Raw genomic sequence first — 25,451 nt, forward strand, 5'->3', positions numbered from 1 at the left:
GTTTAAATACTAATTAATTGAGTGCTTCGATACCCTGTCATTATTTCCTAGTAGAAAGTGTCAAGAACATAATTAAGGAACATTTGAAGGGACGTGAAAAAACTTTCAAAGACTATTTCTCTGCTCTGTCTAGTAATAACAGTTGGATTCACAATCTCTTGGAAGAGAAAATAATTTTGGAATCCACATGAATAGTAAATTAAAATGAGTGGTTACTGGAAATTTTCAGTAACTTTAAGGTACAGAGACACTGTAAATCTTAGTCATGGATAAATTCGTGGCTCAGCTTAGAGGTGGAATTCCCAATGTTATCAAATAAAGTAGTAACAACTTTATTACCTGTCTTGTCCACACATTTATGTGAAAAGGATTTTCCTTCTCATGCTTCATATAAAAAATAAATATGGAAACAAACTTCTCACTGACAGTATTGTGAAACTGCATTTTACTTCTATGCTTCCTGACTTCAAAGTTGTATGCCATGAATTACAAGAAAGGATTTAGCCAGTTCATTTCTTAATGAGACCTTGTGGGTTAACAGAAAAAGGGGGTCACAAGTCGACAAAGTTTAGGAACCACTGCTGTTAGGTAACTGCAGAAATGTCTACCTGACATCAAAGTTGCATGATGGAGTCACTAAATTATCTGCTGGGTGCAAATATATTTGTTAAAACTAAAAGCTAAATTAATGAAGGAAAACTAACTGCAGTCAAGACAGACATATGGAGTTTATTGAAAATTTTCTTGCTCCAAGTAAATAAAGAAATATTCTTCTCACAACACTATAATGACCTTCTGGATGAATTTATTCCTGAAACAAGCAATTAAGATGTTAGAGATTTATGGTAACAAAAGTAGGATGCTATGGAAAAAATTCTGAGACATACAGTTGTGTTGCAGTACAACCTAAGCAGATCATTCACATTTTTCGTAGATATTCCATTATGTGTATTAGCAATGACATGCCCAGCTCTCCTAAATACTCTCTCACTAGAGGCAGGTGTACATAAAACTTCTCGTGCCACTTGTGACAGTGTGGGATAACCTGTTGCCCATGATTTCCACCACTCCAAATGTGACTGTCCTTCATCTGATTTTCCCTTGAACATACACATGGAAACTTTGACAATTTTCTCCTCATTTGCCCATGATGCAAAGACATTCCTTGCATGGTTTGAATGCACTGATGCAGCAGCTTTGTCCTCTGTATGACATTCTACAAATGATATCAATATACCTGCATGGAGGATAAATATATTGCATAGATGCAGTTGGCACTTCCTCTCTCTGTTATCAGAAGTTGCTTTATATGATGAAGTACTAGAAATAATGCAAGCAAATACACTGGCTTTATTTCAGTTTTTACTTAAAAGATCCTGGGTGTTTTTCTTCAGCAGTGCTATTTCTTGCAAATGATTGACAATATTGAGGCACACCATCTTATTTAAATACAATCTCTTACCCAATTCTGGGTGTCAAAAAATGTATAACCAAAAATTGAAATTTATTTATTTATATATATATATATATATCATTTTACATAAATGGGAGTGCTTACCTCACTGTCCATCAGTCTCCACACAGTGTCCCTGTAGCTGGTATACCTTTGGCACAAGCAGCTGCAGTGTAGGGCCATTATCAGTTTCCATAGCCTTGGTAGCCTCTTGAAATACTTCGTAAAGCTGAACTGTCAACTACCTGGTAATGTAGATGTTTGTTCTCAGACAAGTGTATTTTCCCAAAGTCATGTGAAGCTTTAGAAATTTGTTCATGTTGCATAAAAATGGATTGTAGCATGACACACAAAGTATTCCAGTGACTATCAATGTGCTGCTTTATGGTAAACTGCAGCCATGAATCTTTTACATGGCCACTCATTTTTAAATAAGTTAAGATATTTTCTATTGTTTCCAGTGACATGTAAACATTAGGCCAATATTCTGCAACAATTTACCCTCAAGGATGTAGCACAGAACAGAGCTAAGGGAGTGTATGTTGCATGGAAGGTGATACTAGTTCTCAAGTGTCTTCTTCACTTTTGTCTCTTGATCAGTAACAAACATAATGTTAGACAGATGGCTTGTAAATATCCCTAACTTGCTCATGTTTACTTCAATTTCCTCCCATATACGTGTATCACTTTTCTCCGTATCATACAGGAACTCTGCAACAAACAGGACCCTATTTTTGTAACTCTCGTGAGATTGAATGTGTAGTAAGAGGCAAAGTAGACTCGTCTGTCCACATGTCAGTTACACATGCACATACATCACCCAGAGCCACACAATATTCATTTGCAACTTGTTTTACGTGTTGAAAAACTGCTGACGGGTGAAGAAGCACATCCTTTGCTCTTGCAAAGGTTTACTGTGCTCCTATTTCTATCAGAGCCTGTGCAAGATCTTGAAAACCTTCTCCTGTAGCTGCACTGAATAGCTGCAGATCTCTTTTGCACATAATCTTACACACTTTTCAAGGACAGTGGTTTTTGTTGATGCCAGAAGGTTGTTACTACTACTGATATTACTATAGGAGAAGCTTTGCAGATATTAAAGTGTCAAACTGGATACTGGTACTGCCATCACAGAAAGCTAATAACATACATCAGCCACCACAGTCTACAAAATCCATAGATTTATTTTCATGATCTACAACCTGGGTAAAATGTTGCCATACCATGCTACCTCTTGATTTCTTCAGGTGTTGCAGGTTCCCTCCTCCGATTTCAGGGAAACATCTTTTTCCTCTTCCTCACATTTTCTAATCCTTTGATATTGGGAGGATTTTTGCTCTGTGATATGTATTTTGGACATAATTATGTACAACAACCCAAAAGCACTATCAAGAAAACAAAACAATTATGAATTGCTTATGACCTGAACACATCGTTGTTTTTTGCTGAAATGTCTGTTGACTCTCAGGCTTGGCCAGGTACTCATACAAACTGTGGACCTCAACTGCATGTTGTGTTCCCATAATAGTTGAGCTTGACTAACTGCAGTGCAGGCAAGGGAACAGAGCAATTGGCCACAGGAAAAACAGAGCAATTGGCCACAGGTGAGCTCAGTTGGGTAAATGGCATGCAATACATAGCTCTGTATAGCTTATCTACCGTACACTGGCAGAGTGTCAAACAAAGTCATTAGAATCATCACTTGTCCTAACATTAAATGCATTTTCTGTCCATTTCTAACTGTCTGTACTCTATTATGTATGGTGAAAGACAACTTGGGGCTCTGTGAACTGGGTGTTTACCGTATTCTATGTAAATGCCATAAAGCGTAATCTGGCAGATCATGTGGACAGTCAAAAAAAGGTGCAACCAACTAGAAGACATACAAAACTTAAGAAACCAACCAAATCTGCAGTTGCAGAACAGTGCATGGTTACAAAGGACTCAATTAAGTATGAACAAATGGAAGTGTTGAGACAGACCTCATTGTTTTGGGACTATGTTCTGAAGGAGGCATTGAATTATGAGACGCTGGGGAGTGATCAACAGAGACACTGGCTCCACACTAAGCAAAGCTTGGGACCCAGCACTCAGCCAACTAAAATCACAACAACGGCCGAGAGCCACTTCCATGCCTGATGGGGTCTACAGAGGGTCCAAGGTTCAAGCCCACTCTTCAGCAATTCTGTCCCTCAACCACTCCAACAACATAGCATGTGACTGGATATTGGAGGAATGGATGTGGAATGATCACAGTACAAAGGAGGCAGGATGTAGCAAAAACCTCATTCTGTGGGCATCACCTGAAGATAATTGCAAGGTACACTGTTGAAATATCCTGGTACAAAGAAAACTGCACCATTCTGGACACTCGAGAACAGTGCAAACAGTTGATTCACTGGGAAGCTTGTTGTTGTTATTGTTTTTGTTGTTGTTATCTTCAGCCCAAAGACTGGTTTCATGCAGCTCTCCATGGTGCTCTATCCTGTGCAAGCCTTTTCATCTCCAAATAACTACTGCAACCTACATCCTTCTGAATCAGCTTACTGTATTCATCTCTTGGTCTCCCTCTACAATTTTTACCCTCCATACTTCCCTCCAGTACTAAATTGGTGGTCCCTTGATGCTTCAGAACGTGTCCTACCAACCTATCCCTTCTTCTAGTCAAGTTGTGCTCCAAATTCCTCTTCTCCCCAATTCTGTTCAGTACCTCCTTATTAGATTCATGATCTACCCATCTAATCTTCAGCATTCTTCTGTAGCACCACATTTTGAAAGCTTCTATTCTCTTCTTGTCTACATTGCCTATTGTCCATGTTTCACTTCCATACATGGCTACTCTCCACTTTCAGAAAAGACTTCCTGACACACAAATCTATACTCAATGTTAACAAATTTCTCTTCTTCAGAAATGCTTTCCTTGCCATAGCCAGTCTACATTTTATATCCTCTCTACTTCGACCATCATCAGTTATTTTGCTCCCCAAATAGGAAAACTCATTTACTACTTCAAGTGTCTCATTTCCTAATCTAATACCCTCAGCATCACCAGATTTAATTTGACTACATTCCATTATCTTCATTTTGCTTTTGTTGATGTTCATCTTACATTCTCCTTTCAAGACACTATCTATTCCATTCCACTGCTCGTCCAGGTCCTTTGCTGTCTCTTACAGAATTACAATGTTGTTGGCAAACTTCAAAATTTTTATTTCTTCTCCATGGACTTTAACTCCTATTCCAAATTTTTCCTTTGTTTCCTTTACAGCTTGCTCAATATAGAGATTGAATAACATTGGAGACAGGCTACAATCCTGCCTCACTCTGTTCTCAATCATTGCTTCCATTTCATGCTCCTCAACTCTTACAACTGCCATCTGATTTTTGTAAAAATTGTAAATAGCCTTTTGCTCACTGTATTTTACACCTGCCATCTTTAGAATTTGAAAGAGAGTATTCCAGTCAACATTGTCAAAAGCGTTTTATAAGTCTACAAATGCTATAAACATAGGTTTGCCTTTCCTTAACCTAGCTTCTAAGATAAGTTGAAGGGTCAGCATTGCCTCAAGTGTTCCAACATTTATGCAGAATCCAAACTGATCTTCCCCGAGGTCAGCTTCTACTAGATTTTCATTTGTTTGTAAAGAATTCATGTTAGTATTTTGGAACTGTGACTTACTAAACTGGTAGTTCAGTAACTTTCACACCTGTTAACACCTGCTTTCTCTGGGATTGGAATTATTATATTCTTCTTGAAGTCTTGCCTGTCTCATAAATCTTGCTCACCAAATGGAAGAGTTTTGTCATGGCTGGCTCTCCCAAGGCTATCAGTAGTTCTAGGCGAATGTTGTCTACTCCTGAGGCCTTATTTTGAGTTAAATCTTTCAGTGCTCTGTCAAATTCTTCACTCAGTATCAAACATCCCATTTCATCTTCATTTATGTTCTCTTCCATTTCCATAATATTGCCTGCTAGTACATTGCCCTTGTATAGATATCTATGTACTCCATCCACCTTTCTGCTTTCCCTTCTTTGCTTAGGACTGGTTTTCCATCTGAGCTCTTGTTATTTGTACAGATAGTTCTCTTTTCTCCAAAGGTCTCTTTAATTTTCATGAATGCAGTATCTATCTTACCCCTAGTGATATTCGCTTCTACATCCTACATTTGTCCTCTAGCCATCCCTGCTTAGCCATTTTGCTCTTCCTGTCGATCTCATTTTTGAGACATTTGTATTCCTTTTTGCCTGCATCATTTACTGAATTTTTATACTTTCTTCTTTCATCAATTAAATTCAATGTCTGTTCTGTCACCCAAATATTTCTACTGACACTGGTCTTTTTACCTACTTGATCCTCTGCTGCTTTCACTATTTCATCTCCCAAAGCTATCCCATTCTTCTTCTACTGTATTTCTTTCCCCCATTCTTGTCAGTTGTTCCCTAGTGCTCTCTCTGAAACTCTCTACAACATCTGGTTCTTTCCATTTATATCCTTAAATTTCTTCCTTCCTGCAGTTTCTTCAGTTTTAATCTACAGTTCATAACCAATAAATTGTGGTCAGAGTCCACATCTGCCCCTGGAAATGTCTTACAATTTAAAACTTGGTTGCTAAATCTCTGTCTTACCATTATATAATCTACCTGAAACCTTCCAGTGTCTCCACGCCTCCTCCCCAAATACAACCTTCTTTCATGATTCTTAAACCAAGTATTATCTATGATTAACTTATGCTTCATGCAAAATTCTGCCAGGTGGCTTCCTCTTTCATTCCTTACCCCCAGTCCATATTCCCCTATTGCTTTCCCTTCTCTTCTTTTTCCTTCAATTGAATTCCAGTCCTCCATGACTGTTACGTTTTTGCCTCCCTTAACTATCTGAATAGCTTCTTTTATCGTACCATACATTTCTTCAATCTCTTCATCATCTGCGGAGATAGCTGGCATATAAACTTGTACTATTGTGGTAGGTGTGGGCTTCATGTCTATCTTAGCTACAATAATGCCTTCACTACGCTGTTCATTGCAGCTTATCCACGGTCCTATTTGTTTATTTATTGTTAAACCTACTCATGCATTACCATTATTTGATTTTGTGTTTATAACTCTGTATTCACCTGACCAGAAGTCGTGTTCCTCCTGCCACCGAACTTCACTAATTTCCATTATATCTAACTTTAACCTATCCATTTCCATTTTTAAATTTTCTAACCTACATGCTCAGTTAAGGGGTCTGACATTCTGTGCTCTGATCCGTAGAATGCCAGTTTTGTTTCTCCTGATAACAACGTCTTGCTGAGTAATCCCTGCCCAGAGATCTGAATGGGGGACTATTTTACCTCTGGAATATTTTACCCAAGACAACACCTTCATCGTTTAACCCTAGAGTAAAGCTGCATGCCCATGGGAAAAATTATGGCTGTAGTTTCTCCTTGCTTTCAGCCGTTCACATTACCAATGCAGCAAGGCCATTTTGGGTATGTTACAAGGCCAAATCTGTGAATCATCCAGACTGTTGCCCCTGCAACTACTTAAAATGATGCTGCCCCTCTTCAGGAACCACATGTTTGTCTTGCCTCTCAACAGATACCCCTCCATTGTGTTGTGATTGCACCTATGGTATAGCTATTTGTGTGGCTGAGGCACAAAAGCCTCACCACCAACATCAAGGTCCATGGTTCATGGGGGGCACAAGATCATGTATTATAAAAGTACTGAATTTCAAAAATTGGAAAGTCCAGGTTGAAATATCAGCAACTATGGTAATGATAGATTGCTCCTCACCATAAAGACAACATATTGAGTTGCAGACAGGCACAATGAAATGACTGTTACACATTAAGCTTTTTCTCAGATCCTTCATCATAAAAGAAAAACACATGCATTCACACAAGCAAGCACACCTCACACACACATGACCGCTATCTCTGCATGCTCAGGCCAGACTGAAACTGGAAAGTGTTGAACGGTGGCAACACTCTATAGTGGAGTGGAGAAGGGGAGAGATAGTGGGGAAAAAATGGATGGGGGGGGGGGGCGAGAAAACAGTGTGCCTGGCAGAACGTGCAGACAGGCCTATGTAGTGCAGCATCAGGAGACTGGGTGAACAAAAACGGAGTGGAAAGAAGAGGAACAGAGAAGAGGAAAAGACTGGCGGTTGCATTGGCAGAGAGCAGTGCACACTAAGATTGGGGTCATGAGTTGGAAAGAGGTGATAGGAAAGAGAGGGTGGAATGTAATGGGTGAAGTGTGTGGGGACAGCAGATTACTGTCAGTTGAAGCTGGGAAAATTTCAGGAATGGAGCATGTGTTGTAAGGATAACTCCCAACTGCACAGTTCAGAAAATCTAGTGGTAGAGGGAAGATCCAGATGCCCTGTGTTGTGAAGCAGCCTTTGAAATCAAGCCTGTTGTGTTCACCTGCAAGTTGTGCAGGCCCACTTTGCTCTTGGTCACAGTTTGGCAGTGGCCATTCATCTGAGTGGATAGCTGGTTGGTAGTCATACCAATATAAAAAGCTGATCAATGATTGCAGCAGATCTGGTACATAACATGTTACTTTCACTGGTGGCCTGGTCTCTGATCAGGTAGGATAAGTCTATGACAGGACTGCTGGATGGGTTAATTGGGCAGGTCTCGCATCTGCGTCTTCCACAGGGATTTGATACCTGAGGCACGGGGTCTGGATTGGAAGTAGCATTGCTCCTGAAATCATCCCAGCCGCACCCTATGGCTACCTACTGACCTGCACCCTCTGCCCAACAGTTTCCACCCCCTCTGTCCTGTCACCTCCTCCCAACTCATGCCCCCACCCTCATTGTGCCCTCTTCTAACCCACCCACCAACCTTTTCCCTTCTCTGCTCCTCTGCTTTCTGCATACTCCTCCCCACCCCCACCCCCTTCCCACCCACCCACCTGCACACACATGCACACATCGTGCTGTAGAGACAGCCCTGTTTCCTCTTTCCCTGCCCATACCCTGCTATCAGTTCTTCTTCTCCACTTCACTATGGTTTATTGTTCCCATTCAATGCATTCCAGTTTCAGTCTGGTCTGAGAAGCCAGAGGTAGCAGTCATGTGTATGTAAGCTGCGCTTTCTCCTGTGAATTAATGCATGTTTTTATTTTCTAGTGAAGACTTTGGCCAAAAGCTTAATGTTTCTTTACTGGATATCAGTGACATAAGTCTTCTCAGTGCTGTAACTTCCCTCACACATTAATTACAGAAAAATGGTTGTCATTTCCTTTTTAACATGCCATATCATGCTTCTCTGCACCTATAATAGTTTATGCTGCAGGTGTGCTAGCATGAACAATATTAATGTAGTCTTCATGTGCTGATGGCGGAATAGACACCACACACACCTCATTTGAATCTTGAAAGTAGCACGTGACTGCCACTGCTGCACTGCCCAGCCATGCTGTGTACACAGGCCACTGACATGTACATGACTACTTGTCAGAGACACACTCACCTACATCTGTGCTACTGCTTATGCAAATCAAACACCGCTTGCAATCAAAATAATCACTCATCATTGAATTTGGTATGTCATATTGTACAGATATTTCCATTGTACCATATCTTAGGTTTTATTACCATTCCATTCACATTTGAAACAAAGAAAAATGGTTTATAAAATTTTCTGTGCACGCTGTAATTAACCTATCACACGTTTGTGGTTCCTATAGGAGTGTTGTAGTGGGGAGGGGGGGGGGGGGAGGGAGGTGGAGGTGGAGGTGTTGTACTCCTGGATTACTCATTGAACACTGGTTCTTGAAACTTAGTTGGTATGCTTCACGGGATAATTGACATGTGTGTTCAAGGATATGCCAGTTCAGGTTTTTTCAGCATTTCCATGATGCTCTAATGCAAAATGAACAAATATGTGACTATTTGTACTAACCTTCTGTGTAAACATTCATTATCCTGTATTAGTCCTAATTGGTAGAGTCCTACACACTCAAAGAATATTCTAGGAGAGATCACACTACTTTTGTGTTAGAAATAGCCTTCGTAGATGAACTACATTTTCCCAGTGTTCTATCAGTGATCCAAAGTGTGGCACTTTTTTTTTTACCAATGATTGAACCTATATAATCATTCTACTTCTTACTCCCACAAATTGTTACACTCCCGTATTTGGGTGAGTTGTTTGATACCAATTGGGACTCATCACTTTTGTAGTCATAGGTTGCTACATTTTTGCGCTTTGAGAAGTGTAATTTTTTTTCATTTCTGAACGTTTGCAGCAAGTTTGTACCACATTGAAATATTGTCAAGCTCTGGCTGGATATATGTGCAGTTTTTATCAAATAGTACTTCATTATGTAAAGTTGTTCCACAATTTTTATAACAGGCTTCTAGGGGTTGCAGAGGGGACTTAGTCTGGAAATATACCATTCAGGTGTAAAATAAATCTGAAGATAGAATAATTTCCATATTTCCCATTTTGCAGTTCACACAGTGGAGACAGTGAACTCTTACCTGTGTGTTCTACAGGAGCCCATAGTATGGCCGTGTACCAAATACTTGTTGTCAGGTGTTCTTCTACATGGTGAAAGACATCTTCTTCGAAGCTGAGAGTGTGGCACATCTATGGAGCACCACAATCAACCCCTCTAGTTGTGATTATCCCAGTTTCTTGCAGCCACTGTTGTAAATGGATGAGAATTACTTGTGATCTCATGTTTACAATAGGGAATGACGATGGTGCCCTCTTCTCAGTTTATGTACATACCATGTACATTCATTGAAAATTTGAGGTGTGTAATACCAAAAGATAGAAAAGCATTCCTTTACATTGAAACATTTTCATTTTGAGAAATGAGTGTTGAAAGTTTCTGCCATTGTCAGTACTTATCACAGACAAAATACCATACAGAGATGTGTGCCCTTGTTTCATTCGGGTCCCATCCACAGACACACTGATGTCTATTATCATTTGGTGGCCATCTTCATCTCCAATTCCTTATTAATAATTACTTCTTTGACAGCTCTTAATGATGATCCGTTAAGCTGTGCTAGTGATGTGTTTTTAAATATGATTGTTCAAACTGTCTAGTGTTGCAAATGGTGGAGGCATGTTCATAATACCAAACAATGCATAACATTTCTTTCTGTATACAAATCTCAAAGTAATAAAAAATTCTACAGGAACACTCTTGGATGTCTACTTGGAACAAATACGGTAAAATGCAGGAAAGTGTAAAATACAGGAAAGCATAGGAAACACAATAAGCTGTAGATATTGTGCCTGTTGTTCTGTGTGTACAAAGACTGACAACTATAGTGTTTTAACCAATATTGTGTTACATGTTTCATTTACCATAATTTTATAATGATTATCAATAATAAGTCTCACACTAGAACATGAATATCTTTTTAACATGGTTTCACAAAAGACTTTTTCTTCCTTGTTTTATTTACACCATTGAACGTGACCGGAATGAATAAGAAAACAAACATTTTTGTGTTTAGCACTCAGCCACTGTGTTTCTGATAATCATAAAGATAGTGGCTGAGTGCTGACACATACAAACACGTGCGCAGGTTTCGCTCATCATTCTGATTGTCCAATAATGTAAATAAAACACGGAAACAGAAGTCTTTCAAGAAGCCATATTAAAATGATAGTCATGTTCTAATGTGAGACTTATTATTGATAATCATTATAAAATTATGGTAAATAGAACTTGGATCACATATTGGTTAAAACACTAAAGCTGGCAGTCTTCATAAAGAGAGAACAGTAGGCACGAAATCTACAGTTGTGGCTGACAAGGGATCACTTGGTTCAGGGACATCTTGGGTGAGAAAGAGGTCAGAAATTGTCATCATGTTCTGGGGCATCTTGAGGAGGAATGTTTACATCTGACAGGTCATACCAACCTAAGATTGTGCACCTAGTACGGATTATTGTATTTCACATGGAAGTAACAATGATTAATGAAAACCCATTAGAGAGACAGCCATCTTCAAAACCGGTGTGTAATACAACTCACTGAGCAGAAGGAAGGTTGCTACTAGAGTCACAATCATCATTAAAGCAGTGATTCAGCATACTTTCCCACCCTTCCAAGCTCTGCGAACCTGTAACACAGATGGCAGTGACCGAACTCATTGACAATGAAAATCTTGCTTACCATGCTAACACTATGCTAGATGATCAATCACTATACTTATAGTCAGAATTTCTGCTTTGTTCTGAGGCTAGCTTTGAACAGGAATACAATACACTTTTTGCAGAAATCTGTTTGAAAATCAAAGTTAAATGTCATGATAATGTCAAAGAAAACTTCAAATGTGGGAAATGTTGTAACACATAATTATCAATGATGGGCGAGCATTGTATTAAGAGAACAGGACTTCTGTTTGACTCAATAAAAATGAACTTCAAAAGCAGGAAAATGCAAGATGCGGGAAAGTAAGAATGGGGTTTTACAGTATAACGATAGTGTACGTAGACGATGTTGAAGACACCTGCTATTTCCTACACACACTAAATTTCTGTACTTTTATTCTGTTTACACAAAGCATAAGAAAGATGATCTAAGTCCACAAGTATCTACATCATTGTTTGAAATTGTTTGCCACCATTGATATTGGCAGCCAGTATTTTCAAATCGCTTCCTATCTTCTATGACAATGATGATAGCAGAGTTTCATTCAGACACTGAACTTATTTCTGTCATCGCTTTCAGTATACTTATTCCCATCAGATTTGTGCTTTATATTTTTGCTTTATTAAAGCTTTTTTAATGTGAACATAACTAACAAATATCATTTGCAACTGGAAGAATGCTTGGGTAACAACAGTCCAAGTCACATTACTGAATCCCAGTCAAAGTGGAGTGCAAAAAATGAAAATTAAAATATTCATCAACATCTTGGTATGAAATCAGAGAAGCAATGATAGAAAAGATGAAAGAACTAGAACAACAATGAAGAAGAAGCAAACATATGTGTTGGAATAAGATATGTGATGAAGCGATAGCGCATTGACTAACAGTTTGGAAAAAAAATGGAACTCTGACAAAATGGAGAGAGGCTGGAACACATTCATTGAGATCAGAAAACAGGTATCAAAAATTATTTGAAAATGGAAATGTAAATATAAGAGAAAGCAATTTGAGAACATAGATACAGTTTTCAGACAGAACAACACTAGGGATTTCTATAAAGTTTTCAAAGAAGAAATAACAGGCTACAAGCCAATGAGCCTATACTTCAAAGATTCAAAGGCAGACTGATTACCAACAGTAAAGACAACAATGAGTTACTAGCAAAATACCTAAAAAATCTTCTAAACTGCAAGGAACCAACATGATGACTAATTTTCGGACAGCCTCAAAAGAAAAAGCCACATGCAGAACCACCATCACTGTATCAAATTGAACAATACACTGGCCAGCTGAAAAACAGCAATGTGCCAGGTGAAAAAGGGATATTAGCTGAGGCGTGGAGGAAAGTGGGCAGCTGAAACTATTCGAGGGTATTAAAGATTGCTGGAAGACAGGAAGAATACCATATAACCGGAAACAAGCCATAATCCATCTGCTACTCAAGAAGGGTGACAGGACAGACACAAACAATTACTGAGACATATCTCTGCTTCCAGTCACCTACAGAATTATATCCAAAGCTCTACTGAGTAAAATAAAAGATCATGCAGGAGACACATTTGGTGAGTACGAAGCAGGGTTCAGAAAAATAGATCATGCCCAGAGCAAATTTTTAACTTGAAAGCTATTCTCAGGATCAGAACAATGTGGAACCTTAACACGGTTGTTACATTCATTGATTTCAAAAAAGCCTATGATTATGCAGACCGACAGACAAGCAAATAGAGAGCCAGTATTCCTAGCACTGGAAGAAACGGGTGTCAACATAACCACCAGACAGGTAGTTGAACAGACACTCAAAGACACAACTTCGAAAGTTAAATTTCTAGGAGCGGTTTCTGTATCCTTCAGAATTAGCAAAGATGTTTGGCAGGGCAATGGGCTCTCACTGATTCTTGTCAATCTGGCCTTAGACATGGTCATGATAGAGGGGGATAAAAAAACTACAAGAGAAAAACATTGAAGGAATCCATATAGGACAAGGAAGAGGAAGATCTGAGGTGATACATCTCACTTTTGTTGACAATATTGCAGTAATTTCTGAGAACAAACCAAATGCAAAGAAAGTGATATAAACACTTCACAGAACTGCAGTTAAAATTGGGCTACAAATATTGTCTGAGAAAATAGACTACATTCAACATAAACACAACAAAAAAAAGTACATACAAACACACATAGGAACATCAAAAGAGCTGATAAGTGTAAGTATTTGGGAGACTGCATACAATCAAATTGGTTAGATCATATCACAAGTAAAGGAAGATCAAAGAAAAAGGAATTAGCATACAAACTCACACAAACTGATATAATAAAAGTTCAGTATCATTCCAGGCAAAAATTAAACAGCACACAACAGTAATTAAACTGGAAGCATTTTATGGATCTGAATGCCCAACACTGAATGGAAGGGTAAACAAGAAGAACTGGAAAAGAAAGATAGAAGGAAAGGAAAATACTCAGAAAAATGTTAATACCACAAAAGAACAAAGATAGCAACTGGATGAAGAGGAGAAATTAAGATCTACACAGAAACATAGGAACAGTCACAGTCACAATAAGAGGAGATTAAAGTTTTATGGCCATATGTACAGAATGAATGACAATAGGCTAATGAAGAAAATTTTCAATTTCATTTTCAAATTAAAAAACACCTGGAAGAGACAAGAAAGGACTTGAGCAAACTTAATGTCACAGAAGACACCTTACAGGACAGGGAATGTTTCAGGCTACTGATCAGTACTGCAAAATTTCCTGTCTAATAACAAAATTCACAACCTAGGCGGGCGATGTCAAACAAACAGAAGCTGGCCATCGGCAAACACACAAAGAAGCTCTGAGAAGATAAGAAGAAGAAAATTGTCCTTTTGTCTTAGGTTCTGAATGGTCTACAATTGGCCAAATTCATTAAGGAACAAAAAGTAGTCTGTCGCCTATAGAAGTCTATGCATAAAGCTGAAATCAAAGATAAAACTTACTGCTTTTGTAATTCCACAGACTGTAAACAAAGTCATTGGTGTCCAACAAAAGTGTATGCGACACACAACTTGAGGGCTCTCAGATTTTATTAGTCTTAACTCGTTTCTAATATTATTTGAGATGTGAAACTATCAGAGAATACTCTATAGATACTAAGGGTAGCAGTTTTCAAAAAGCGATTTTTTTTTTTTGCCATTTTCACTTATGTCCCCCCACCCCAAGATCTACCACTAAAAGAAGTGTAACAAGGAAAACAATTAATTTTTGACAAAATAATTTAATTGGAGAGATAAAAAATCTACTCACCAAGCGGCAGCAGAACACAAATGTAAAAGGAGGTTATAATTAGGCAAGCTTTCAGGGCCAGTAGCTCCGTGTCAAATGTTCCGTCCTATCCAGCCTTGGCATTCAAGGCAAACATATTTGTTCGTATGTAGAATCTTTGCAGCAATACACCATTATTCTCACCTCAGCCTTCATTGGACATAATAACCTCACCATCCTAGTTCAAAAGCAGATTTCCTGAACCATCCCATCCAATCCTGGCACTGCTCATCCCTCCAAAAAACAACTTCGGAGCACACCACTGATCACTCGTTCTGGAATGTGTTAATCAGCTACTTTGAAAAGACCATCACTTCCTAAAATCATCTGAGATTTTGCCCACCACACCTAGTATAGCTTTTTGTCGCCCTTCCAATCTCCGCAATATTCTTGTCAGACCATATACTCCTTCTGCACCCATCTCCCTACCGTATGGCTCCTACCCCTGTGACTTTCTCCACTGCAGGACTTGGCCTATCCATCCTTCTACTACCACCTATACCAGCCCTGTAACTGGCAAAACATATACTATAAAGGGAGAGCCACCTGTGAAACAACACTTCATATACCAACTGTTACATATACGCTGTTTGGCCTTTTACATCGGCATGACTACCACCAAATTATTAGGATAAATGGGCTTAGGCAGAGGATGTATACTGGAAAAATACAATATCCTGTTACAGAGCATGCTCTACAACATGTCAGTCATGACCTTGGTGCCTGTTTTACCATGCACATCATCTGGATTCTTCCCTCAGACGTCAGTTTCTCAGAACTCCACAGGTGTGAGCTATCGTTACATCCTTAGTGTATGTTACTTTCTTCCATCTCAGCATTTCTTCACAGTAACTACTCTTTTCTTCACTCCATTTTAGTTTTCTAATATATTACCCATCTATTTTTCACTGCCCCCTCTGACCTCTGTTACATACTATGTACTTAGCTTTTCACTCTTATAACCCATGCATGATGTTTAATCAGTAATCTCCAATGCAGTCCCCATCTACATCTACATCTACATCCATACTCCGCAAGCCACCTGACGGTGTGTGGCGGAGGGTACCCTGAGTACCTCTATCGGTTCTCCCTTCTATTCCAGTCTCGTATTGTTTGTGGAAATGTCTGTATGCTTCTGTGTGGGCTCTAATCTTTCTGATTTTATCCTCATGGTCTCTTCGCGAGATATATGTAGGAGGGAGCAATATACTGCTGGACTCTTCGGTGAAGGTATGTTCTCGAAACTTTAACAAAAGCCCGTACCGAGCTACTGAGCGTCTTTCCTGCAGAGTCTTCCACTGGAGTTTATCTATCATCTCCGTAACGCTTTCGCAATTACTAAATGATCCTGTAACGAAGCGCGCTGCTCTCCATTGGATCTTCTCTATCTCTTCTATCAACCCTATCTGGTACGGATCCCACACCGCTGAGCAGTATTCAAGCAGTGGGTGAACAAGCATACTGTAACCTACTTCCTTTGTTTTCTGATTTCATTTCCTTAGGATTCTTCAAATGAATCTCAGTCTGGCATCTGCTTTACCGACAATCAACTTTATATGATCATTCCATTTTAAATCACTCCTAATGCGTACTCCCAGATAATTTATGGAATTAGCTGCTTCCAGTTGCTGACCTGCTATTTTGTAGCTAAATGATAAGGGATCTATCTTTCTATGTATTCGCAGCACATTACACTTGTCTACATTGAGATTCGATTGCCATTCCCTGCACCATGCGTCAATTCGCTGCAAATCCTCCTGCATTTCAGTACAATTTTCCATTGTTACATCCTCTCGATACACCACAGCATCATCTGCTAAAATCCTCAGTGAACTTCCGATGTCATCCACCAGGTCATTTATGTATATTGTGAACAGCAACGATCCCATGACACTCCCCTGTGGCACACCTGAAATCACTCTTACTTTGGAAGACTTCTCTCCATTGAGAATGACATGCTGCGTTCTGTTATCTAGGAACTCCTCAATCCAATCACACAATTGGTCTGATAGTCCATATGCTCTTACTTTGTTCATTAAACGACTGTGGGGAACTGTATTGAATGCCTTGCGGAAGTCAAGAAACACGGCATCTACCTGTGAACCCGTGTCTATGGCCCTCTGAGTCTTGTGGACGAATAGCGCGAGCTGGGTTTCACACGACCGTCTTTTTCGAAACCCATGCTGATTCCTACAGAGTAGATTTCTAGTCTCCAGGAAAGTCATTATACTCGAATATAATATCAATCAGTCTTTCCTTCCCATCCCATCAGGCAAGTCTCCCATGACCCACAGTTATGAGTGTCTTTCCTGAAATCTCCCCTTTTCCTAGATCTCTCCAGTCCTTTTCCTTAACCCTCTTCCTTCCTCTTCAACCTTTCTGCCTGAAGAAGGAGCCACTGGCACCAAAAGCTCACCATACTATAACCTTCTTTTATGTGCGTGTTCTGCCACTGCTTGGTGAGTAGATTTTTTATCTATACAATTAAATTATTTTACTAAAGGAAGTGTGTAATATTGGACCCAAGGATATCACACCAGCACTTGTAAATAGCCCCTTCACTATATGGAGAGAGTTTTGTCAAAATATTGACGGATTTGTGTTATAACATACCATTCTCTTCACAAACCAATTGCTTACTAAGAACAAACATTGTTGTTACTGGTGTTCTGTTTAACAGGTAGTGAGTAGAGCAATTAAGAGCATTCAAATAAATAAATTGTGTTTAACTTGTCTTTGCATATATTATTTCATGTTTTTGGAGACTTTTTACAGTTCTTCATGTGTTCTTGAACTCTTTCAGTTCTTGTTCATTGAAGGACCTGATATTCCACTTTTGGGCGACAAACCATACAAGTTGAAAGAAACACTGAGAACTGTTTCACCATCAGGTGGTGTGATAACAACAACAAAAACAGTTTTCTCAAGACCAGATACACAAGGTATGTAGAATTTACATTAGTAATTTTATTAACTTTTGGCTGGTTCTGTCCCTAGTTTCAATCAAGTGGAATTTTAATTAGCTCTGACTCTAATCTTGATAAAGTAGTACAGAAAATGGATGTTTTGTACCAAGCAGCAATTACATAGCCCACACATTAGTTTAACAAGTACCTCACCTCCAGTGTCATAATTTGGAGCTATGATGTCATAGTTGAAGATACTTATTAACAACATCTTATCAAAATGCAGAAAGATGCACAATGAGTGCATGCAAAGTAAATTACAAGAGAACTGTGTAAAATGTAAAGTCCAGATATAGGAGCAATGATAAATATATGCTCCCTACCAGATATATATTTAAAAAAAAACTTGATAGGTAAAGGGACACTCAAGGTCTATAATCTAGTTACCTTAATCAAAAATGAACTTCCTTTTCATGAGGTACAAAAACACTCTAGACATTTGGAATAGAGAGTATGACTTGAGGCATCTGACATGAAGTGTGGAACATGAGACGAGGTTGATACGCAACAAATAATGAGGAATACTATCTTTTATGAATTAGTGTTGCCTTCAATAATTATTTAGTAATGTTACAAGCATAGGTTGTAACATAAACTGATCAAAGATGGAAGGTTTGGTTGAGTGATATGTAGCTGAGAAGTGGCAGAGTAGTGGCTGGGCCAGATAGGTAACAGAGAGGCATCCAGAGGTCAAAGGGGCTGGAACAAGCCATCCAGAGATCCAACGGGCTGGAACAAGCCAAGCAAGGAGTTGGGCAGGTATCTAGTGTGCCAGTAAGCGGAAGCCACCTAGGTTTCCCTGCAGGGGGACGAAGAGTAAAACTGAGCCACCACATGATTATGAATACTGTGCAATATGGTGAGATTGTGACCCAAAAACTAAAGCTAATATATTCACTGTAAACAGTAAAGCTACAGAAAATCTGATTACAGCATTGAGACTGCAATAAAGATAAGAGTTCAGTAAAATTAGTGCCAAATTTATATAACAAATAGAATTAAAGTTATTGATGTTCATGTGTAAAATTGTTTATAACAAAAACAACAAATAAAACATATATGTTTTGTATGAATACGATACACTATTTTTCTAGTTATTGAAATCAGCTACAATATCAGCATATTAGACATACCAACAAACCAGCAATTTGTTATTAATAAAATACTGAATTGTTATTATTGAGTTCCAAAATAAAGAGTTCTGTGAAGCTACACAAGTAGGTTAGTCTATGCATGAATTATTTGTACTACTGTTTTTAATTGTTTATGTTTATTTTACAAGTAATTTGGGAATTAGTAGGTGTAAGGAAGTTATTTGAACAATATAGTGTGAAATCAGCAGGAGAGAATAAAGTAGCACATTTGACTAGCAATAGCCATTCCATTTATATGAATTGTGAAATGTAACTTAAAGTTGATTGTTTGGTGATATTTACCTGTAATGAAATTATATTCATGTGCGGTTGTTCAAAGATATAATGTATATAATTGGAATACTTATTGTCTTTTGGTCAGTGTTCTTGGTGAGGTAACGTGTTAAGATCTTGTGCAGCCTATGAGCTGTGTGTGTGTTAAGTGGTAGCTTAGTGTGCAGTTAATTTGGACGTAGTCATTTCATTGCAACTTCATTGTGTGCTAATATGGACTTAAGATACTGAACTTTGTTTTTGATGAATTAGTTATTGAGAGAGACTTGATGAATTGTTAAATGTGGGGAATTTTTCCAGTAAAACAATCTGGAGCACTTCATAATGCCATTGGTACAAGTTAAACATTACCTTTGTACACTCTGTTTGCACTGATAGCACTGCTATTTCAAATCTTATTTCTTTCAGTATGTGTAATATTATCCTGTATAAGGCCACCATTCAATAGGACTTGCTTCTCAGGCTAAATAAAATTGAGGGTCAGTCTTAGTATTGGTGTCTGGGTACATATTTGTTCTGAAGGACTATTCCTATTTCATCTCGTTTAATGTTGCACATTTATTGCTGATTTGCAATTTATTCCTTGGCTGTTTATTAGACTGGGCTTTCATGGTTTAAAAGAATTTCACTAGGGCGCAATGCCACAGTGCAAAACCAGGCACCATGGTCGGGAGTCAAGCCATTAACTCAATATATGGTTGTGTGCTCATCCTCTTGTAGTTTGGCAGCAAGAAACTGATTTCATCAGATGATTAACTTCAGTTCATTTATTTGTTAACATAAACAGCCTAATGTGTTATAGATCCTAACATTTATTTCAGAGTATCTTCAGTCTTAAAGAATACACATAGCAGACAGCATTTTAGAATAGTATTTCATCATAAGACCTGAAGTTTCCATCTTTTTTGCAGAGAACTTAACAAATGGTGGTGAAGCTGTCACTGATTCAGCTCTCAAAGAGCTGGAAATGAGAAATCGTACTGGTCCCACTCAAACAAGCAAAAGCACTTTAATAATACACAGTGTGCAGAGAGTAAGTAAGAAGCCAATGCTCACATATATACAGGAAAATTTGAAAATTGGTTTGATATGATTCAATTGCTAATCATCATATCTCTCTGAACAAAGTTTATAACAACAATATGGGAAGCATAGAGTGCTCCTCACCACATAGAGCAAGTGAGTAGAAAACACACACATATTCACACAAGAACAACTCACACACATGGCCACTGTCTCTGGCCACAAAGGCTGGGCAGATAGGCCTTAGCACCCAGAGACGGAGTGAGTTGCTCTTTTATGAATGTGTGAGTTTTTTACTTCCGAAGGAGAACATTGTCCAATAGCTGAAATATTTCTAGCATTCTTTTTCATTGTGTCGGTTTATGACTCAACACCTCCCCTATGTGGTAAGTAGCAATCTGGCATTTCCATGTTTTTGTTATTCTATCCCAGACTTTCCATTGTTTGGAACAACTTTATTTTACACACACCCATTTTCACACAGTCAGAATCTTTGATTGTTTGCTAAAACTGTACATAAGCAAAGTATTTGTAACCAGTCACTAAATTTTAGTATTAATTAATTTTGATACATTCAGGCACTTTTACTCCAACATCAGTGACAATTTTGATTGTTAGAGCAATGCTACTGAACAAGAAACCAAAACTGTCACTTGACGATGCTGCATAGCTTCTTAAATGATTTATGATTAATAAGTATAAAAATTTATTGACTAGTTATGAAGTATTTGCTAATTTATCCAATAACATTATTTATTACTGTACGAATTTAATTTATTTGGTTAGGTAGTTCTTAATATGGTTTGGTTCTTATTGCACCTAATATTTTTGGAGTTATTCAAAGACAAATATCTCACACCTGATGTATTGCAAACCATGCATATTATTAATATGGTTCCAAATACTGAGGTCATTTTTTTATGATTTCTCATTGGGTGCAGTACATGTCTTAATTGGTTTTTATTCATGGTTTTATGAATGTGTACATTTGTTTTTGATTGAATTATGTGTTACTTTTATTAATTATTACATTGTTTTATAGGCCCTGCTCATATAGCTTAATGTGCAGCACGCTAACTTGCGAGACAGGGATATGAGCCAGACTCAGACTGAATCCACATAATTGATTAATGACCTCTGATATGTTAAACTAGCCAGCTTGAGTGAGGTTTGTAGGAAGTGTCCAGACTTGTGTAGGCAAATGCTAGGCTGGCCAGTTAAGACACACCAGAAGTTAAAATTTGTTAACTCACAGAACAAAGTTTATGCCCTTCACAGACAGATAGTACAAATCCTCTCTCTCTTAGGCTAACTGACAACTGTAGCAACAGTAATGGTGTTTGGCCACAAAGTTATAAAATAAATCTGCTAAATCATGAAAACAGTTGACCCTGTATGACAGGATAAATGTTAGGATAGAGAGGGAGAGAGAAAGAGAGAGAGATGCTTTTGTTTTATATGTGCTCAGAAAAATAGTAAAATTAAAATGCCAAAGTTTTTCCTCATTACTCAGTCTGATTCCATAAGTAGTTTCCCCATTCTCTTGTTCAAATAGTTGTATAGTGTAAAGGGTCCATCATACAGAAGTTGTTTGTGGGCAGATAGTAGATGTTGACTATTATGAATAAAACAGGGCCTAATTGTGCAGGTATTCTTGAAAATTTCCCATCTAACATCATTATTTGAAGTAATACTTAAGAATCTTTTGACCATTGCTTCCTACAACTTCGTTTCATCTATAGCTTCTCTCTTCTCTCTAATGTGGAATACCATGGACACATTCAGTTCATTTTCTATAAGTTATCATGTTGTAGTGTGTACTTTTCACTCAAACTATTCCAGTTCAGAGTTTTTACTTAATGTACTCAGTCAGCAGAAATAAAGAGCTGAACCCAAGACTTCCATGTGTAATGCTCTTGGCAAGTAAACTGCCCAGGCTTGGCTCATAATCTTTCACCACTGCAGTAGCACCAGCACCTTTCTCCTACTTCTCAACTATACAGGTCTTGTACATACCTTGGTAGATTGGCACTTATGTGAAGGGTATCTTCTATTAAACGATTTAGCCACAAGATTTATTTCAAGAATATCCCTATTGTTGTCAGCTTCCTCAAGAAGAGTTCCTGTTCAGTTTTAAAGTTAAGAGAGGTACTACCAGAATGAAAGCTGTTATGGTAGCTTGCAAGTTTTTTTTGGTTAGCTCATTTATTAAGTGCATCATACACATAAGGCAAAGGTACTAGTCCAGCACATGATTTTAATCTGCTAAGAAATCCAGAGAAACACATACTCTGCTGTCATCTAATGACTGTATAATTATACTGATTGTTGCTTTTTCTGTTAATTTTCACTTTCTATTGCCATTCTAAGTTGTACATAGAACATTGTTCTTATTCAGACAGAGAAAAAATCTATGCTACATGAATATTTCTAAGAGTTTTGAGAATCTATGTATTTGAGAGACAAGCTTGTAGTTATTAAAATCCTTGTTACTTTTTGTGCATGTTGGTACAAACTTGCTTATTTTCAGTCTTTTCGGAAATATTCTTGCACGAAAGAACTATTACTATGCTCATCAATGATGTAAGTGCTTCATCAGCGACATGCTATATTAGACTGTTTTGAATTTCATCACCACCAGAGTGTTCCTTGCCTTTAATTTCTGTACCTTTTTTTACAGGTCCTATTTTGAAGTTACATTCAGAACACTGAGATGCATTGTTTTAGTGGTAGCTTATAGGACAGTTTACTTGTAGAATGCTACTTTTCTATTAAATTTTCTAGCATGCCTATTTGGTAATATTTGAAAATACCTGCAATTTACCATCTGTAATTACTGTTTTTTATAATTCTCATTGACATGACTTCTATTTGATCCTTTACAAAATTATCACTTGTTTCACAACTGATAACATTCTCAGCTGCTTTCAGCTTTCTTCATTATGAGGGCATTTATTAGTTTCCTGCAATTATTTTCCAACTGCTTGTGTCAGTATCTCAGTTATTCAATGTATTTTTCTATTGTGTTCTCATAATTTTTAGTAATCTATTGCTTTTCCCCACTGCCTAGTTTTGATTTTGAGGCTAAACAACATAAAAATAAGTTAACATACTGAGATACAGATCATATTTATCATCTGTATTCTGAGCATAAAATGTTTCAGGCAAAGGCTTTTGATTTATTTTTAGTTTAGCCAGCTAATGATCTTTATTTCTTTCTTCATCTGACCCTACACAGTTCTAGAACTCTGCTTCTGCTGACAAAGAGCAGTTCTTCATGGTGATAAAATACTTGAGTTAAAACAACCAATATTTACACCAGTATCTATCAATATTCCGACATTGGTAATGGCATTGCTAAGTGATAGTCTAAATTAGTATTCTTCTAGATATGCACCTTATGCCTCTCTGTTATCTTATAGCAGAATTTCTTCAAGTTATTGTTTTAGTTTCAGTTCTTTCCTAGTGTTGAATATTTAGGTTGAGACACTCCACTCTTTCCTGTCACATTGCCTTATGATAAATTTTCTAACTTTCCAGAAGGTGCTAATCCTCGACTTGGTTGTCTGTATGTACAAAAACTCTTAATCTTGTTGCTTCCATTGCACTGAAAATTGGTGGCATCAGCTGTGAAATCTTTTGTTATGGATAACAAAGGCTATTCTGTTACCGCCTTTCTACTCAGCTGTATTTATTGATTTAATTTATTTGCAATTCATACTGAAGCAATTACAGCTTGATCTTCAAGCATGTCGCACTGTTAACAGTGTGATATACCATTAGACGTACATTCTTTTAATGTACCCCAGCATGTTCTAGTTTTGTGACTATAACACCATCCTTAAGCTATCACCTGTAATCACTGTAAGTTCAAACAGAGGTGCTACATTAATTAGTTAAAAACAGACAGTGGGTCTTATCAAGTGTGAAGATCACAGATTGTGATAACATTGACAGTAAAAAAGAAGGTTACTCATTTATCATATGAGGAAATGAACTCTCTCATTTTTTTATGTTAAATGTAATGATTTGTTTGTCTTATGATTATAAATGGATAATACAGTTGACAGAAGATGCAATGAGATGGGTTCGTATTTGAAAGCTTAAGATTACCATGTTAAAATATTCATGATTAGTAAGTTGTGCTCTCCATAAGGAGAACAACGGAGAAATTGACGAATGCCTGTGTTAAGAGAGGAGTGACCTGGCACAAGGACCTGGAACTGTTAGTTAATGTGGTAGAAGCAAAGACTGGTGTTCAGCCTCTGGATAAACAATGGCAGGATTAGCAATATTAAGTTAACTATAGATCTCACATAAGGATATGTCACCCTTTCATCCTGGACTCATTCATTATCCTTCATTCAGATCCTAACTCCTCTCACACAGCCCTAAATGCACAAAAAGAAATACAATTACGGGTTACTGTGTGCTTGGTATTTTGTTTGTTACACAACTCATTAAAATCATTATTTTTGAAGATATGAAATAGTTCAGAAGCCATATCCAGGTAACTCTGAACCCTTGTTTTGTTAAATCAGCCATTTGTTTATTTATGTTACTTTCAGAATGTTCTCCAAAAATCAAACCATTGCTCTTTTGGGTTTAGTTTACATCCCACTTCAGCATTAAGTTTGCTTGATCAGTGTGTTTGTACTCCTGTATTCACCTTTCATATGAGAATACCTTCTTGGTAGTGCTGCATGTGGAGAAAGTTCCTTTACACCTTATGAAAGCAGTAAACTTTTTGGCTTCAATATACATGTCCTTAACATTCTTCATTAATTATGTGATAGTAATAATGTTTTATCCCTGTCTGCTTTCATACTTGCTGTGTTGTGTTATTATGAAGAGTGATGCAATGAAACCTGCTTGTTGATTGATAGTTGATATTCTCTACTAATTGTGTGTTGTTTTCTTGTTGCTCCTTTGGGCATATTCAGGAGCCACAACACAGGCAGCTGGTGAAGGTAAGATGATTCAGATTCCCTTACTTTGTAGAAAAATGCTGTATTTAAAACGCAAATTTCTAATGAAACTGTTGATTTTAATTAGCTTTTGTATTTAATTTAAAAAGGTGTTTGAGTATTAACTCCTGAAGTCAAACCCATTGTGAAAATTTTGGGTGGCAAATGTTATGAGATAAAAAAAATGAAA

At 37.7% G+C, this 25,451-nt stretch overlaps 1 protein-coding gene across 5 annotated transcripts in view; it reads left to right on the plus strand.

The window, feature by feature from the left end:
- Positions 1–25,451, plus strand: part of LOC124777140 (phospholipid transfer protein C2CD2L) — a 607,433-nt gene that overhangs the window by 489,742 nt on the left and 92,240 nt on the right. For 4 of the 5 annotated variants that reach the window (XM_047252436.1, XM_047252434.1, XM_047252435.1 and 1 more), the window contains exons 8-10: positions 17,682–17,820; positions 20,183–20,304; positions 25,238–25,264. In XM_047252436.1, the coding sequence (XP_047108392.1) occupies positions 17,682–17,820; positions 20,183–20,304; positions 25,238–25,264 (288 nt within the window). The remainder of the gene's footprint in view (positions 1–17,681; positions 17,821–20,182; positions 20,305–25,237; positions 25,265–25,451) is intronic. The other variant, XM_047252438.1, reaches the window with a different exon arrangement.

The sequence above is a fragment of the Schistocerca piceifrons genome, chromosome 2 (assembly GCF_021461385.2).
Source record: "Schistocerca piceifrons isolate TAMUIC-IGC-003096 chromosome 2, iqSchPice1.1, whole genome shotgun sequence".
Classification (NCBI taxonomy): Eukaryota; Metazoa; Arthropoda; class Insecta; order Orthoptera; family Acrididae; genus Schistocerca; species Schistocerca piceifrons.